Consider the following 18,238-nt stretch of genomic DNA (forward strand, 5'->3'; position numbering starts at 1 on the left):
TCTGGATGAGAAGTCTTGAATGAAAACTTTCCTGAGTTGCTTTTGTACATTTCCTGGTAGTGTAAAGGACCCTGTCACGGTTCATGGAATTTCCTGGTGTACTCGGGGGAGAGGCGTGTCCCAGATTCCAACCTGTAAACCCTGGTGGAAGGGGATAAGTGAGTTGCGTGTTATTGTATTTCTCCCTGTGACTGAATTTGTGTCAAGAACCAACAGGATAAGGACAGGGCATTTAGCTCCCTTTGCGTTGGCTCTGAATTTTGGTGCTCAGGGGCCATTCTTGGCTCTGTGCTCAGCAGTGACCCCTGGCGGTGCTCGGAGGACCTTATGTGGTGCCAGGATTTGTACCTGGTTTGGCAGATTGCTTAATCCCTTAATCCCTTACTGTCTCTCCTGCCCCAGTAAACTCTGTGCCCTTCCCCCCCCCCACTCTGGCTCAGATTTTACTTTTTTGGACAAAGGGAGCAGGGGAGACTTTTTTTTTTCCCATTTGAGCTGCAAATTAGACTGAAGTAACTTTTGTGCCCAAATTTAACAGGCGTCACTTTCTTGTATATGTGTCATTTCTGACTCTCGAGGCTCCATTGTACCTGATTTTTTCACTCTGATCTTTTTTTCCTCTTTATATTCTGTTGTATTGTGTTTTTGCCATTTTCTCAGTACATTTGATGGGGTAAATTGTATTGGTTTCTGTGGTCAGATAGATACGGTAGTAACTGAAAAGAATAGATTTGTATTAACTTGGATTGGATTTTTTAATTCCCAGGGTTGGCCAGAGATTAAATACTTTAAGTGCTTGAACAGAGCAGAACAGATGGTCCCTGTTGCAATGACTTAGCTTTGCATAGAAACAAGATAGCAGTTATAGGTGATGTGTGAATGAATGTCAGAACTGTTTTCCAATAAAACTTTATTTTCATAAGCTGAAGTGGGCTGTATTTAGTTTGCTTTTGGTGTTTTGGTTGCCGTTGCTTTTAGAGGCTAGAACTTGAAGTGCCCTATATAAATAAATCATTAGATTTAAGTCATCAAGAGAGGCCAATATGTATTCCCTCTTCTCTGTGTAACTCTGAAAGGTGATTCTTGGTTTTCATGTGGATTATGCATTTGCTTATTTCTTTCGTTGTTGTTATCTTTGGACCATACCTGGTGATGCTCAGGGGTTACTCCTGATCTGCACTCAGGATTTACTCCTGGTAGTGGTCACAGGATCATATGGAATGCCGGGAATCTGACCTGGGTCAGCTGCGTGCAAGGCAAGGGTGTTACCTGTAGTAATATGGCTCCGACCCCTAGAATAATTTTAGCTTACAAACAGGATGAGTACAATAGGAAGAGAGAAGCAAGCTTTAGAAGAATGAGGGTCAGGACTAGGGGGCAGGCAGAGGGACTGAGAAGTGAAGACCAGTCAATACACCCTGAGTTATTGGCAGAGAATCAGGTGTTGGGTGGAGAAGCTCTCCCAGTGCCTGATGCTTTCAGTTTGGTAATAGGAAGAAGTAGAGTCTTGTTTCTGATGTTTCTAATCCATAAGCTTGAAATATGCTTCACGTTATATTCAGATATGGAAGAGGGAAGTAAGAGAGACAGTGGTATCTATTAATTTGAATCCAGTAGTACTTTTTTGTTCTTGTTTTTGTTTTTGGGTCACACCCAGTGATGCTCAGGGATTATTCCTGGCTCTGCACTCAGGAATTTCTGCTGGTGGTGCTTGGGGGACCATATGGGATGCCAGGAATTGAACCCGGATGGGGATTCAACCCGGATCGGATCGACTGGTACAAGGCAAACGCACTACCCGTTGTACTATCACTCCAGCCCCAAACCCAGTAATACTTTTTATAATATTGTATCCTCCCCTTTTTAAAATAGTGGTGTCTTTGTAGTTTAATATATTTATTTCCCTTTGATCACGGTTTTACCTCTAAACGCTTAATATTGTTGAAAATAGTGAAGAAATGATTTCTGGAATTTGATTTGGAAACATTAAAATACTTTCATCGTAGTGAAATTTGTTTTTCAAGGATAGAGGAAAGTTGTTATTTTTATGGAGCAATATCAAATATACGCAATGCATTTTCTGATCAAAGATTTTAAGCAGTATGAGAAGAAAAACTTAAATCTAGGGGTAAACAAGCTAAATCACATTTGGCTGTTCATTACTTACACGAGCTGATCTGTTTTAATTTTTGGTTCTTTTCATTAAATATCTTGGCATTTTGATGTTTATAAAATTTGCCTTGTGTGACTTTACGTTTCAGTGCGACTGTAACCACAGTCCCAGCTGAGTCTCGGAGAGGACAAAGCAGGATATAAGCTGTGTAATGTTTGTTTCCTGTTAGCTTGTGTTTCTGATTCTTCCAGCAGCAGCTTCTCAGCAAAAAAAAAAACAAAAAAAAACCTGAGGGCAGCAGATTTGTGTATGAGAAATCACAGTTTTATAAAAACAATAAAACAAAGGGTTTTTGTATCTTTCTATCTTTTCCTGGAGTACTTGTAAGGATAATATTTACTGGCCATGAGAGCCAGAAAACTTTTTTGGTGATAAAGCGATACCTTGATAATTTTACTTCCAGCTCAGCCAGTTCATGATTTGTTCTCCCTGGACTGAGGACTGGGAGGAAAAGGGTCATTCTGGTACCAATTGATGATGTGTAATTGGGACCTTGGGAATTGAAGGAAGCCTGGGCATTCTCACATTCCCATACAGTTTTGGCAGTGTCATAAATTAGATCACTATTTTGTTTCTGCACACACAGTGCAGTGATGGTATGAAGCTAGAATTTGAATAGGGAAAATCTTTATATTTTCCTCTTCTTCCACATAGCTGTTAATTATTTAGGCATGTTTTTGTCCTTAATGTTGAAAGTATATATATATATTTCTTTCCATAAAGTTAAAATTTTAACCATTTATTAGTTTATTATTATCCATAATCAATTCACTGAAGCTAAGAGGTGATACCGGCTCAATACTGGAAGAGTTCGTCTCCAGAGAGTGTTGGGAATGTGTGTGTCGTTCCCCTCTGGGAGATTCTCAGTGTCCCTCACTCTAGAATGCCTCACCTTTGTCACTGATTCAGTCACAGTTGCAAGAGCCTTACTCCTTGAAACTTCAAATCAAGTTGTTTAGCAGACATTTCTTCCTCTCACTCATTGTTCAGTAGTGAATCAAAAAATGTAATTACTGGGGCTGGAGCAATAGGACAGTGTTTGCCTTGCATGTGACTGACCCGGGTTCGATTCCCAGCATTGCATATGGTCCCCTGAGCACCGCCAGGAGTAATTCCTGAATGCAGAGCCAGGAGGAACCTCTGTGTACCGCAAAAAAAAAAAAAAAAAAAAAGTAATTACTTATTTAAATTTGAGTCAGGAAAAAGTCCTGTCCATTTTCCCCTCTTACTTGATTCATGGTAATTAAAATATCCAATCTTTCCTATTTGCAGACTGTGAATGAGTTTCCCACCCACCCCCTGCCACTTCTAGTTCTTACATGGCAGTCCTGAAAACTCTTCAGGAAACCTATATTACCTTATTTATCTTTTGTGCTCAGGACTTACCCCTGGCTCTGCACTCAGGGATCATTCCTGGCAGGGCTAGGGGCACCCGGGACTTGAACCTGGTCAGCTGTGTGCAAGGCAAGTGCCTTACTCGCTGTACTAGGTCTCTTGGTACCAGTGTACATTAACTGTTAGCATTAACATTGAGTGTGACTTAATTATCTCAACAATATATCCTATATCATATTCCTGTGATTAGAAAATAAAAGATTTTAACCAGTAGTTTGTCAATGAAAGATATATGTAACTGAGTAGAAGCATGTGATAAGTATCAGATACCCTTTTAGTACTTAATACTTTGGCACCCAATACTTTAGCACCTAATGCCCAGGGATCATGTAGTTCTGAGACTGGAACTCAGGGCCTCATATGCAGGCATATGTTAGTTAGGCATGTACTCTACTTCTTTTTTTTTTTTTTTTGCTTTTGGGGTCACACCCAGCAATGCTTAGGGGTTACTCCTGGCTTTGCACTCAGGAATTACTCCTGGTGGTGCGTGGGGGACTATATGGGGTACCGAGGATCGAACCTGGGTTGGCTACATGCAAGGCAAAGGCCCTACCCGCTGTGCTATCGCTCTGGCCCCTGTACTGTACTTCTTGAGTCATAGCCCAGGTTCTGTGATGGTTTTATTTGCCGTTTTATTTGGGGGGCCATATCCAGCAATACTTGGGGGCTCTTTCTGGCAGTGTTAGGGGGAACACGTGGTGCTGGGGATCAAACTGGGGTCAGCTGTACGCAAAGCATGTGCTTCGCCTGTTAAACCCTCTTTCTGGCCCCGTATTTAACTTTTCATTAATTTCATTTAGAGATGGAACATCAGGAATGGGAGCGATAGCACAGTCAGCGCTTACCTTGCCCATGGCCAGAGGGCTCTGTCCTCAGCACCGGGGCATGGCCGGGTGTGGCCCCCAAACAAACAAAAAGTGTTAAAAGAAGAGGGTGTAGATGCTTTGAGATCTAGTTTTCTAAGTTGTTGATTTGGTGAAAGGAACCACGGATAAAAGTGGATATTAAAGTGGATAGCTGATGGGGCTGGAGCGATAGCACAGCGGATAGGACATTTGCCTTGCACGCGGCCGACCAGGTTCGATCCCCAGCATCCCATATGGTCCCCCGAGCACCGCCAGGAGTAATTCCTGAGTGTATGAGCCAGGAGTAACCCCTGTGCAATGCCGGGTGTGACCCAAAAGCAAAAAAAAAAAAAAAGTGGATAGCTGAAATGGGAGTTGAGCATGGATTACTTTTAGATTTGATCTCAGTGTTAATTTGGGTCTCCAAGATCTATAGCGCCACAGGCCAAAGTGCTTCCTAAGGAAGTGGAGGACCTGATTCTGAATTAGAAATCACTTTATGGCACCCTCTTGAAAAATGTTGCTGCTTTTAATAAATTCCGTATTTCACCTGAGCGTTTAGTATGTATTTCTTCTCTTCTTTTGGCCAGTCATAGAGTTTCTCTTTTGCCGCTCCCCTCATTTGCCTTCTTTCATTTATTTGTTTAGTTTTTGGGTTTTTGGGGCCACACCCACTGGTGCCCAGAACTTACTCCTGGCTCTGGACTCACTCCTGGTGGGGCCTGGGGAACCATCTGGGATGCCGGGGATCGAACCTGGGCTGGCCATATGCAAGACTACTCGCAGTATAATTGCTCCAGCCCCCAAGCCTTACTTATCAATGCTCTTGGCTCTGTAGAGGGTACATTTCAAGTGTGTTGTGTATACTCGGTGCTTCAAACCAACTTCTTAGGCGCTTTATCAGAACAGTAGCTCCTCAGTTAAAACAAGAACACTGCTGTCTCAGTGGTCAGAATGCAAGGGGAGTTGGCGAGTGTAGCTTGTGTCAGATGAGTTACATTAGCCTTGAGGTCTGATTTGGACACTAGCATCCTTTCCTTTGCATTACCTTCGAAAGGTAAGGCCTATTCTATTATCCTGAACCTTTCCTGAGGAATTTCTCTCAATAGATATCTGTAGCCTCCTGTGTGCCATGTGTGGGCCAGTAAAATAATTTTGGGTTTGCTTTGAGATGTCCTAATAAAAAGGAGTGGGCTAGCTAGGCTGTGTTACATTATCCCTGCTGTTCATTAATCCTAACCTGTTCATTTTTCATTGTCCCAGAATATTTTATTTTGCCTGATGTAGATTGTTTACCAGCGATGGACTGCTCACACTGGCTTGAATGGTGCATGTGTGTGTGTGCGTTTCTGCACGTGTGCGTGTGTGTATGTGTGAGTGTGAGTGTGTATGTGTGTCTTAGAGATGTGGTCAGCGGGTAACCCCTTCCTGCAGGTAGGGGTGTCGTGAGACCTAGTGGTCAGCCTCCCCGGAACCTCGTCTCTCCTCTCTGTGGGAAGAAGAGCACTGCAGGACCTGAATCAGCACTTTCAAGTGTGGAGTTGGCACACATGCTCTCCGTCCTCGGCCAGAGATGCCCCCATGGATCATCTTACTGCTCCTCCAGCTCTCCCCTCCCTTGCACTCTCTTATTTGAGACAATAAATGAAGTACAAGTTCACATTGATTTTTGGTTTTGTGTTTAGTTTGGGGGCCATCTCTGGTCTGTGCTCAGGGGGCCCGGCAGTGATTGGCATCAAATGGGGGTCAGCTGCATGAATGTGAGGCATGTGCTCTAACATTAACGTTCTTATATCTAGCTCAAGCCCCCAAATCTACATTGTTTTCAAAATACTTTGAGGGTTTTTTTTTTTGTGCCGTCTGCGGGAGACCGTCATTTTGAGAATTGCTTAAAATCAGGGCAAGAGTCATAGCATTGCACAGACAAAATGAGAAAAACAAGCACTGTCCCATCAGGGCTGTCTGCTTCCAGCCCCGTAGAGAAAGATTTGCTGCATAATGGCTTTGCACAGGAAAGAGGTGATGCAGAAAACTTTCTTCAGAGTGAAGCTCTACTATTTTTGATGCTACTGTTCTATGACCTTACGAGCAGAAGTAGCTAGTAACTATATTTTGTTTTCTTTTTGGAAAAAAAATTAAAAATACTAATTTCCGTTGAGGGGGTGGTTTGGGCCATACCCAGTGGTGCCCAGGGCTTGCTTCTGGCTCTGTGCTCAGGGATCACTCTTGGTGGTGCTCGGGGGACCAGGTGTGTTCCAGGGGGTTGAATCCAGGTTGACTGCATGCAAGGCAAGCATTCTACCCACTGTACCATGTCTCCAAACCTGTCTTTTTAATTTTTATGTTATATTTCAATCTTTATTAAGATTTTAGGATAAGCTATTTTCTGATATTGAGAAATTTATTTCTGGTAGATGAGTATTATGTTATATATACATATATAACATATATATGTTTATATATATATATATATATATACACATATAATGTAGCATAATCTTCCACTAAGCAAGACAGCAATTACATATCATGTGCTCAGGTTAAGGATAGTACCTGACTTGTCTGCATAGTTCTAAGAATAACTGATCTCTGTTTAAACTTTATATTATCTTTTTCTAGAATTGAAGCCTCTGAAACCAGCCTGCTGGGTCTGTTAAACAATAGTGTTTCCCCTTTTGAGTTAAATTTCATCTTTTGGGGGGCAGGGGGTGGACTACACCTGGTGGTGTCCTGGCTCTTAGCTGGGGGTTGCCCCGGCAGTGTTTGGGCGGCGAGGGGAGGGGTCACCATGTGGCCATGGGCCTTGGACTGCGAGGCAGTCTCTGGTGTCCAGCCTGTCTCCTGCCCCGCGTTTCATCTTTCTAGGTATATTAGAAGTCCTCCGTTAGAGAAAACAGTATCTGCATTGTAGATGGAGTGAATCTACCATAGCTCAGAATTGATGCTATGTTGTATTTTGCTCTGTTGCTGGTCTTATGTTGCCTCACCCCCGGGATGTCAGAACTTGAGCAGTTAATTCATTTTGACATTGTGTCCTACTTTCAGTGTAATTCAGCTGAGGCCAAACTGAATTTTTCTGAATTGGTATTTGAATGGTACATCAAATCACATTCTAATGTGTAGTTAGCCATGTTTTACATGAATATTTTTCCTCTCTCTCTCTCTCTCTCTCTCTCTCTCTCTCTCTCTCTCTCTCCCCGGGTGTGGCATCTGTGGTGGGTGGGGAGTGCACCTGATGCTGCTTAGGGCTTATTCCTGGCTCTTGCTCAGGGATCATTCCTGGTGGTGCTCGTAAGAGCGTATGGGGTGCCAGGGATTGAACCCAGGTGAGCTGTAAAGCAAGCGTCCTACCCTCTGTACTATCACCCTGCCCCCTTAGATGAGTATTTTTAAAGGGAATTTTGTTTGTCCTGAGTTGGCTTCCAGGGAATAACACTGAGTTTTACCCCACAAAAGAATAATAACTTTTCAGTTTTCTGATTCTCTCTTTCTGTAATGGGACAGACTTTGGTAATAGGAAAAGTGACAATCATAGATTGAGTTTTGTCTTAAGAGGAATTTGTCATGTTCTCTTTGCAGATCAGTTTTTTTTCAGCTGAGGACTTTTCAGTGTTTATCTTTACTTGCAAAATGTTATATATTTAAGGGATGTTGTAGACTGCTGTAATATATATACGTGTGTGTATGAGATATGGGGAAAGTGCTCCTAAACAAGTTTTTGTAATGCTTTGTTAAGAATTTTAGCTCTAGCATTATAAACTGATTAGAACGTATTTGAGAATTTTAATGTTGCGTTCCTTGATAAATGTGTTTGTTTCCGTCTAGATCTTGAATACCTGATGCATGCAAAGCAGCAGTTAGTAACCACAGCCAAGCGCTGGGATTCTTCTTCTAAGACTATTGTAGATTTTGAACCTAATGAAACTACTGATTTGGAGAAGAGCCTTCTTGTCAGATACCAAATCCCCCTCTCTGCCGACCAGCTGTTCACCCAGTCCGTTCTAGACAAATCCTTGACCAAGAGCAACTACCAGGCCCGCTTGCACGACCTCCTTTATATCGAGGAAATCGCCCAGTACAAAGAAGTCAGCAAGTAAGTCGCTCTTAGTTGCAGGCAATCTGCATGGTCGTCATGGAGAGTCTCCTCCGGGGTGGTCGTGGGGGTTCCTTTACAAGTAGAGGTAATGTTTGGGTGGCGACTGGCCGTGAGGGGGCCATCTCTGGTAGCCGTATTCAAGGCAGGCACTGTGCTCTGCCCCCCGTGGAGTTCCTAGCGTTGGTGCAGTTTCTCTTGCCCAGGCATCCAGGGCACAGGCTGGGAACAGGAACACAGGGTCCTGTGTGTGTGGCCCCTGCAGGTTTCCTCAGCGCTTCTCAGAGAAGCCCCCCTGGGAATGTTGGTGGAGCCGAGCTACAGACACTTGAAAATCTCAGCGTTTGCGCAGACCCTTTGAGGAGGAACTGGTGGGAATCTTCAGGGAAATTGATTGAAAATAAAATCTAGCAATTGACAAAAGCTGTATTTTACATTTTGTCCATACGCCACAGGTTATGTTCAGGTGTTTAAAGCCAGAGTTGGTCTGAGGGCCCGAGAGCTGAACAGGCTTTAGGGGAGGCAGATCCTGTTGCTGGTCTCAGATGGACCCCGAGTCCCCCCTAGAATGATCTTGACATAGAGAAAGGAGTGACCTCCTCATGCTTCCAGGTGTGGCTCAGAAACTTCGAAGCAAAATAAAAATACAAAGAGTTTGTTGAAATCATTATAGGAAAAGTAATCTCAGAAGTCAAATCTGAGCGGCTGGAGTGACCGTATAGTGGGTAGGCCATTTGTTTTGCATGTAGCTGACCTGGGTTTGATCCCCGGAACTCCATATGGTTCCCTGAGCACCACCTCAAGTGATTCCTAATCAAGGAGGAGCCCTTGAGCATTGCTGGGTATAGCCCAAACCTCCCCCTTCCCCTGCAGAAAAGAAAAAAAAATATTAAAAAATTGACTTTAGCAGTAGAAGGAGCTAAAAAATTGGTCTAGGGTTCAGGGAGATAATACGGTGGGGAAGGATCTTGTCTTGCACGTGTGGTTTGATCCCAGCACTATGAGCAGTGACTCCTTAGCACAGAGCTTGAAGTAGCCCCTGAGCAGTGCTGGGTGTCCCCTCCCAGACCGTTCCCAAATAAATAAACTAAATAAAAATTAGTCTGTGGTTATAAGACAGAAAACTGTATCTGTATAAATTTTCTTATCCAGTTTTGGGGCCACACCTGGTGATGCTTAGGGGTTACTCCTGGATTTATGCTCAGAAATTACTCCTGGCAGTGCTTGGGGGACCACATGGGATTGAACTCAGGTTGGCCACATGCAAGGCAAACATCCTACCCGCTGTGCTATCACTCGGGCACCAGAAATATATTTTTAACAAACAGCAGGTAGGGCATTTGCCTTGTATATGGCCCATGCAGCCGACCTGAGTTTGATTCCTCTACCCATGACGTATTCAATATATTCCAAACACAGTAACAAGTCTCACGATGGAGACGTTACTGGGCCCGCTCGAACAAATCAGTGAACAACAGGAGGACAGTGCTACAGAGTTTTCCCTGTAACTACAGCCTTATCATCATACATTTTTATGCTAAGCTTCCTCTTGGTTTCTTGTCATTAATATTGTCACTGTCACTGTACTGTGGCTCATCGATTTGCTCGAGTGGGCCTCGTAACATTGTGAGACTTGTTACTGTGTTTGGCATATTGAATATGCCATCGGTAGCTTGCTGGGCTCTCCAAGAGGGGCAGAGGAATCGAACCTGGCTCGGCCATGTTGGCTGCATTCAAGGTAACCGCCCTACTCGCTATGCTATCGCTCCACAGTGGTTGACCGGTTCCGCGCAACTGACACGGCCGAGCCAGGTTCGATTCCTCCGCCCCTCTCGGAGAGCCCTGCAAGCTACTGAGAGTATCTTGCCCGCACGGCAAAGCCTGGCAAGCTACCCGTGACATATTTGATATGCCAAGCACAGTAACAACAAGTCTCACAATGGAGATGTTACTGGGCCCACTTGAGAAAATCATTAATATTATTAATAGATATTGAATACTTATTATAGGATAGATTCTGAAAAGCAAAAGTGTAAGCTTAGAGATTACTCCTTGATCAGAGATTACTCCTGACTCTGTGCTCAGAGATCACCCCTGGCTGTACTCAGGGGACCATACTGGGTGCTGGGGATTAAATTCAAGCCAGCCACATGCTAGACAAGTGCCCTGCTCGCTGTACTGACATTCTGGCCCTAATACTCTTTGCTTTTGGATTAAATAGGGTCTACCTTTTAGAAAGATTCTTAAAGTTTCAAATCAAATGCATATATGTTATTTATGCATGTATTATGCAGAGTCAAGTAAAATGCTTAATCTCAGACTTTAGTTCTTAGCTCATGCATGGCTTCTCAAGACTTATATACTGGGTCCGATGATCATTCTAATGTGATGATCAGTTATTAAAGAACGAGAATAGTGTACAGTATTTGCAGTAATATACATGTATATTATTTACATTATGATACATTCCTTTTGGTCTATGGACTAAGAATCGACTTATACCCCAGTGGTGAACACTATGACAAACAATAAGTATTGAAATAAATAGTGTTTAAAAGCTTCACAAGGGGCTGGAGTGGTTTTACAGTGGCTAGGGCTCTTGATTGCTTGAATTTGCAATCACATTGCAGGAAGACCTGGGTTTAGCCCCTGGCACCCCAAATGGCACACCTAGCCCACCAAGAGTGATTCCTTACACAGCCAGGAGTCAGCCCTGAGCACAGCCAGTTATTGCCCCCTAAGCAAAAACAAAACAACAAACAAAAGCTTAACAAAATGGGGCTGGAGCAATAGTAAAGTGGGTAGGGCACTTGCATGTTGCCGGTCCGGATTCATTTGATTTCTGACATCCCATATTGTCCCCCAAACCCTTTCCTTCCAGGAGTAATCCCTGAGCATTACCAGATGTGACAGGAAACAAAATATACAACAGCAACAAAAAATTGCTTAAAAAAATGTAAAAGACTTCTGGATTACTGAGCCAGAAATTTAGAAAAAAATTTAACTTCTATTAATATTTTTTTCAGGTTTAGAAATTAATTATATATATAGCTTGTGACAAAAGACCAGTATGTTTATAGAGATCTGTTAAAAATGATGTTATTTTTTTGGGCCATACCTCTGTGTGTGTGTGTGTGTGTGTGTGTGTGTGTGTGTGTGTGTGTGTTGGAGTGTCTACTCCTTGGTCAGTACTGTGGACAGCTCTCAGTGGTATTCAGAGGAACATGCGGTGGTGGGTACTGACCCAAGGACCTGCTTTCTGAGCATGCACACCAGCCCTTTGACCTCTCTCCCTGACCCTTTACAATAATCTTTTACAATTGAAAATTGTCTCAGCGAGAGAAAGACTAAATCTTACAAAGTAAGATGTGGATCAAGAAATTAAATGGAAGAAAGTTTGCACCAAGAGCTAAAGCCAGTAGGAAGAATGTGACGGCCAGAGACGTGCCTCGGTAGGGCCCCTCTTTGGCATGAGTGTGGCTCTGGGGTCCCATCCCAGTACCACTAGTAGAAGAACTTGAGGAGAAATGCAATTTGACGTGAGCATTGGCAAACTAAGTTGGTATTATGTTTTCCGGAGGGCCATTTGGCCATTTGTGTTAAGAGTCTTTGTACTCATTCTACTTTCGTCTAATCATCCTGAAGAAATACTCGGGACTGAAGATTATATGTCTGTCTGCAATGTTTTTCAAAGAAAGACATTGTGAAAAATAAGGTCAGTAAATTATTAGTCATGGTCAAATATAGAACTGTTGAAATTATGTTTGGGAAGAATTTTCAATACTGTAATGATGTTTATGAGAAAACGTTAAGGGGGGGAGGCTAGAGTGATAGCACAGCGGGTAGGGCGTTTGCCTTGCAGATGGCCCACCCAGGTTTGATCCCCAGCATCCCATATGGTCCCCGAGCACCACCAGGAGTAATTCCTGACTGCAGAGCCAGGAGCAACCTCTGAGCACCACTGAGTGTGACCTAAAAAAATGTTAAGGGGAAATGATGCCAGTTCTGAACCATATGCTCTGCAACTCCAATTGTGTATCTGCATACACATTTATCCTTTTGGACATCAAAGTTTTGGAAAGAGTTGTAGTGTTCTGGGATTACAGGGAATTTTTTTTTGTCCAAATACATAATTTTCTCTATTTTTGAACTGTCCCACATTGATCATGTGCTATTTTTATAAGAAGAAGAAGAAGCAAACAAAGAAATAGAAAGGAGATCGTTCATTCTCATGGCAGCGTGTACAGTTGTCCTCACTGGAGAAAAGGAGGGCTGTGCTAAGACAGACTCAGACGGGGGGTCAGCCCTGCTAAGGGGAAGCATGGTCTTCCCCACCCCCGTCTTTAAAGTTGGATCATAGTTATTAAATCAAAAAGGGGTGTGTATGGGCTGGGATAACAGTGCTTTGGGTAGGGAACTTGCCTTGCATGCAGCCAACCTGAGTTTGTTCCCCAGCACCCCATTTGGTCCCTGATCAGCTAGGAGTGTGGCCCAAAAATAAAAAAAACCATTTTTTTAAAAAAAGGGTATGTGTGTATAAATATTTATAAAACTTAACTGTAAATCTAAAGATCATGTTGGATATGTTTTATTTGTTGCTGCACAAGAGTTTTTTTTTTTTTAATTATTTATTTACTGAATCACTGTGGGAAAGGTTACAAAGCTTTCAGGTTTAGGTCTAAGTCATGCAAATATCAAACACATTTCCCTTTACCAATACTTATTTTTTACCATGAAGAACCCCAATAAAACCCCAGCCCCCCACCCCTCCCAGTCCCTGTGAGGCAGATGAATTCTAGTTAACACTCTATCTGCTTTGATTAGATTCATTGTTTCAATAAAAGATTCACCAGTATTATTTAGAGTTTACCCCCCCACCCCCCCCAAATCAGACATGCTGAAAAAGCATTGTGAAGTGACCTGCTTTCTACAGCTAGGTTCAAGAATTAGATGTTGGTTTTGGATTTCTGCTGTTTTACCCATTGACCCTGGAAGTATTTCTACTGAAAGTCAGATAGTTAAGAAATTGGTTTCTGTGTTCTGGAGTCGTGGCCGTGCTGGAGAGCCGCTCGTGGGGGCAACTGTTGGCCTCGGTAGGGCGTGAAGGACGGACCGGAACGCCCCCCTTCCCATGAGGTTTTAGTCGCCCCCACACCACCAGCTCATACCTGCTGTCCACAAGGCTCCCATGCGGCCGCCATCTTTCTTTCCAGAGGGGAGAGGGTGAATGGGACAACACCCTTTCCCCTCCGGACAGACATGATGGCCTGGATTAACGCATAGTCCGTTCACTTTTCTGCTCCAAGCTGCCAGGTTCTGCATTAAGTCCTTGTGCTTCAGGGGCCGTGGCTGTGCTGGAGAGCCGCTCGCGGGGGGCAACTGGTGACCTCGGTAGGGCATGAAGGACGGACCAGAACGCCCCCCTTCCCATGAGGTTTTAGTCGCCCCCACACCCCCGGCTCATACCTGCTGTCCACAAGGCTCCCATGTGGCCGCCATTGCACAAGAGTTTTGAGGGTTCTTAAAAAATAGTTTCTGTGGCAAGTGTGTTGGAGAATTCTGAAAAAATTCCAGTGATACTGTCACCCAAAGGTAACCTGCTGGGGAAGGCTTATGGTAAGTTAGACTCCTGACTGTCTAGTGTATAGGATTTAGTGGAGGACACTACACATTTGGTGTAAATTCTAAGATTTGGTGCAAATTCTGTTAGTTATTAAAGTTCTTAGAAGACAACGGGATCAGGGACAAATGACAGATATCATAAGGCTCTTCAAAGGCCTTGATTTTTTTTTAAATTTAATTTTATGAAATGGTTCACATTGATTTATTACATTCAATATTCCAGCACCAATTCCACCATCATTATAACTTCCCACTGCTATTATTTTCTGTTTTTCCCAGCCACCATCCAGGCCTGCCCCAATAGCAGGCCCAAAATGATTTAGTTTATATTGTTTGTTATGATTAATTCATTAAAAATGATCAAAACAGGTTTTCTTAAAAGAAACCGTGAAGCTTGTTATATCTCAACCTGGAGTCATTAAACCCTTGTATAAGTTTATTAATGTGTTGTTACAACTTAAGCCTTGTGGTTGCCTTCTACTTTACATTCCATCCAATGTGTTGTGCTACTTCTGGTGTGTCAGTGATGTGGAGTATGGAATTATAAAATTTGGATGGGGTGATACAGCTGGGGTTGAAGTATTCACCGGATGGTGAAGACTTTGGACTCCAGAAGCATCTCTGCAGCTCGCTGATCACTTTCGAGATTTATTTATGAGTCTCTGGATCCGGACTGACTAATGAGCTTTTGGTTAATGAGCTTATTTGGCAATCGCTGAAGGCAGTTCATGTGCGTGACTGCCAGGCTCCCAGGAGAACCAAGGAATGGGGGAGGTCACCCATCCCCAATTCTGTGGAGGCCCGGAGATTTTGATCACGAAACCTGCCTAGCTGAGTTTTTCAACACATGCATTCCTGCAAGAGGCTTACCCGAGCCTTGGGGTCCGGCGGTGAGCATGGTGGCAATTGGGTTCTGGAGGTTTTCGGCTGCCGGGGCTCTGCTGGGGTGGGTGTGGGGGGACTCAACCTGCCCCCGTCTGGGGTAGTCTGGATCTGAAATTCAGCCTGGTGTGGGATCTGGAGGCATCTCTTGCAGTTCAGAGTTCTGAGAGCCGCAACGCGCCACCCGCTTGGCCCCTTAGTTCGCACTGCCAGCCTCCTCAAAGGCCTTTGACGATTTCTTATGCTGTTTGCAATTTTCTTTTCTTTCTTTTTTTTTTTTTTAAAAAACAAGCATTTATTTATTTTGACGAATCACCATGAGATACAGTTACAGACTTACAAGCTTTCATGATTGTGTTTCAGTCAGACAATGTTTGAGTTTTTTCTTTTCTTTGCTTTATTCTTTAATGTTTATGAATATTTAAATGTTGCCTTGAACTTGACACTCATTTTATCATTATTTAAGCATAACATAACTGATGTATGCTTTTTAAAAACAGGATATGGGGTTATGGGGGGAGGTTTCTGGATGAACCGAGTAAACTGCACTAGAATAGGGATCAACACACTTATTTTTCCTTCTTTTTGGTTTTGGGGGCCACGTCCCATTGTGTCCAGGGCTTACACCTGGTGGTGCTCAAGTGACCATATACAGTGCTGGAAACTGAACCCATGTCATCCACACATAAGGCAAGCAGATTACCTGCTGTTCTCTGCCTCCAGCCCCCGGACAAGCAAGCTTTCTGTAGTTAGGTAGTGAGCACATATTTCAAACTCTGTCTGAGACACACAGTGTTTTATACCCATCTTTTTTTTTTTTTTAATGTTCTAGTGTGAAGTATACAGAGGTATTCAAGGTGATGTTGCACTTGGTTTACCTTTCAGAAGGTGCTTCTAACCTCTCAGAGCTCAGCTGCAGGTTGATCTGCATTCAGTAATGATTCTACCTCAAGGGCAGTCGGTTGGATTTTGAAGATATGCGTTTCCAGAAGAAATTGAGTTGGCTGGAAGCGAGTGACTGTTGAGCTGTGCCTCGGCATGTCTAATCGGGTCACTGTGGCGGCTGCGGCTGTGGCCTCCCGGGGCCCTGAGTTCTGTCTGTCACGCCAGGGGCGAGGCTGCGCCCGGTTGCCTCTCCCTTCCGAGTCTCAGTCTCCGTCAGCCCGGCTCTTTACTGTTAATTGCCTTGGTTGATTCTTGGTGCCATTTGTGCAGTGAGAAATTGCACGAAGCAAAAACTGACTAGAGAGCTTTGAAATGTTCCTCCTCTGACACCCGAGAGATGGAACTCTCGCTCAGCTTGCCGGAAACCAGATTGCTTTCAGAAGAGAATGGTTTAAAGTTGGTTGAGTTGTGCTTGGCTGCGATTTTGCCACATCTTAGAAGATGAGGAATTACATACGTGTCAATGTTGCTTTCAAAATGCATGCAACAGTGGGAGAGATGATTATTTTCCCTTATCATGAAATATTTGGGGGGGGGCACGTGGAGGGGTAATACAGTGGGTAAGGCGCTTGCCTTGCACATGGCCGACCTGAATTCGATATCTCGCACCGCATATGGTCCTCTGAGCACTTCAGGAGTGAGTCCAGAGCAGAGAGTCAGGAGTGATCACTGAGCACAGCTGGTTGCACTCCCCTCCATGCCCCCCCCCAAAGAAAAATCTTTGTTGTAGGATATAATTTGCACTTTGGGTTTTGATTTAGGTGCTGTGTTCCTTAACCTCAAAAATGCATATTTCAAGTACCTAAGAAGGCTTACTAATGTAATTTTAATTTTGCCCATTAATCTTTCAGAGCAACTCGATATTAGTAACTATAGCTTCTGCTATGAAGTCTATAATGTAGCAGCCACGCTGTCCTCCCGTTGTTCATCGATTTGCTCCAGCGGGCCCAGTAATGTCTCCATTGTGAGACTTGTTGTTACCGTTTTTGGCATATCGAATACGCAACGAGGAGCTTGCCAGGCTTTGCCGTGTGGGCAGAATATTCTCGGTAGCTTGCCGGGCTCTCCTAGAGGGGCGCAGGATTCGAACCCAGGTTGGCTGCGAGGAAGGCAAATGCCCTACCCACTGTGCTATCGCTCCAGCCTTTACGAAATCTATAATGTTTGCAACCCTGAACAGAATGTGAATCTTCCGTGAGAAAAGGCTGTATTTCATAGCTCCTTTTGTTTTCTAGGGCCTCTTCTTCAAGAGTTTCCTAGCAAGGCACAGCTGAATATCACAAGAGGCTTCTTACTGCTTTAATATGGCAAGATTGATTTTTCATACCTGCTAAATTGCAAGCAAGTGTCTTGGGATGGCAGGTTCTAAAATAGATGTATCAGTAAAAATGTAATAGATTGCCCAAGTTAGTTGACAAAATTTTGTGACTTGGATAATTTGTTAGGCAGGGGCCAGAGATATAGTACAGCAGGGAGGGTGCTTGCCTTGCACACTGCTAACCCCCAGGTTCGATCCCCGGCATCCTATCTGGTCCCTGAGCACCATCAGGAGTAATTCCTGAGTGCAAGTCAGGAGTAAGTAAGTCCTGAGCACTGCCAGGTGTGTCCCCCAAACAAACAAACAAATACACACAAATAATTTGTTAGGATTAGTAGTAGTTGAAGTGGGAATCTTGTACTTGGGAAAACTCAGATTATCATAAAAATGTAAAATTAATTTAATGAACAAAATTTATGGAGTAGGCCAAGTTTCAGAGGTTTTAGTCTAGTGACTATGGATTGGAAGGCAACGCCGTCTGTTTCCTTGTTTCCTGGACGTTTATAATCTAGCAGGGGAGAGCAGCCCTGTGTCCCAGAGTCGGGCTATAATACAGTATCTTTGCACTGTAATGGGGATGGTGACAGGAGAGGCCAGGGAAGTGGGGGCGGGGGGGATGACTCACTTCAGGGCCAGATGGAATTTGAAAAGCACATACAATTAGCAGGTGAAGAAACAGAACAAAAGTATTTTGTTGGAGGAAACAGGGTAAGAGCATAAGAGCACAGAGTGTAGGAATATCTGAAATCGTCATTGTAGCTGAGTGGTGGTGTAGGGTATAATAGAGGAAGCTATTTTCTGTGTGTGTGTGTGTGTGTGTGTGTGTGTGCGCGTGTTTGTTTGTGTGTGTGTTTGTGTAGTGGGCCGGAGTGCGGGGTGGGGGGTAGCTACACCTGGCAGTGACCAGGAACTGCTCCTGGCTCAGATCCTGGGGTTTCTCCCATTGGTGCTTGGGGAGACTTGCA

The 18,238-nt window shown here is 43.8% G+C and overlaps 1 protein-coding gene across 2 annotated transcripts in view; it reads left to right on the top strand.

Moving 5' to 3' along the window:
* The window catches only part of HELZ (helicase with zinc finger), a 183,524-nt gene that overhangs the window by 62,552 nt on the left and 102,734 nt on the right, over window positions 1-18,238 (top strand). For both annotated transcript variants that reach the window (XM_056127342.1, XM_056127343.1), the window contains exon 13: window positions 8,239-8,506. In XM_056127342.1, coding sequence (XP_055983317.1) covers window positions 8,239-8,506 — 268 coding nt within the window. The remainder of the gene's footprint in view (window positions 1-8,238; window positions 8,507-18,238) is intronic.

The sequence above is a fragment of the Sorex fumeus genome, unplaced genomic scaffold (assembly GCF_029834395.1).
Source record: "Sorex fumeus unplaced genomic scaffold, SorFum_2.1 ptg000063l, whole genome shotgun sequence".
Classification (NCBI taxonomy): domain Eukaryota; kingdom Metazoa; phylum Chordata; class Mammalia; order Eulipotyphla; family Soricidae; genus Sorex; species Sorex fumeus.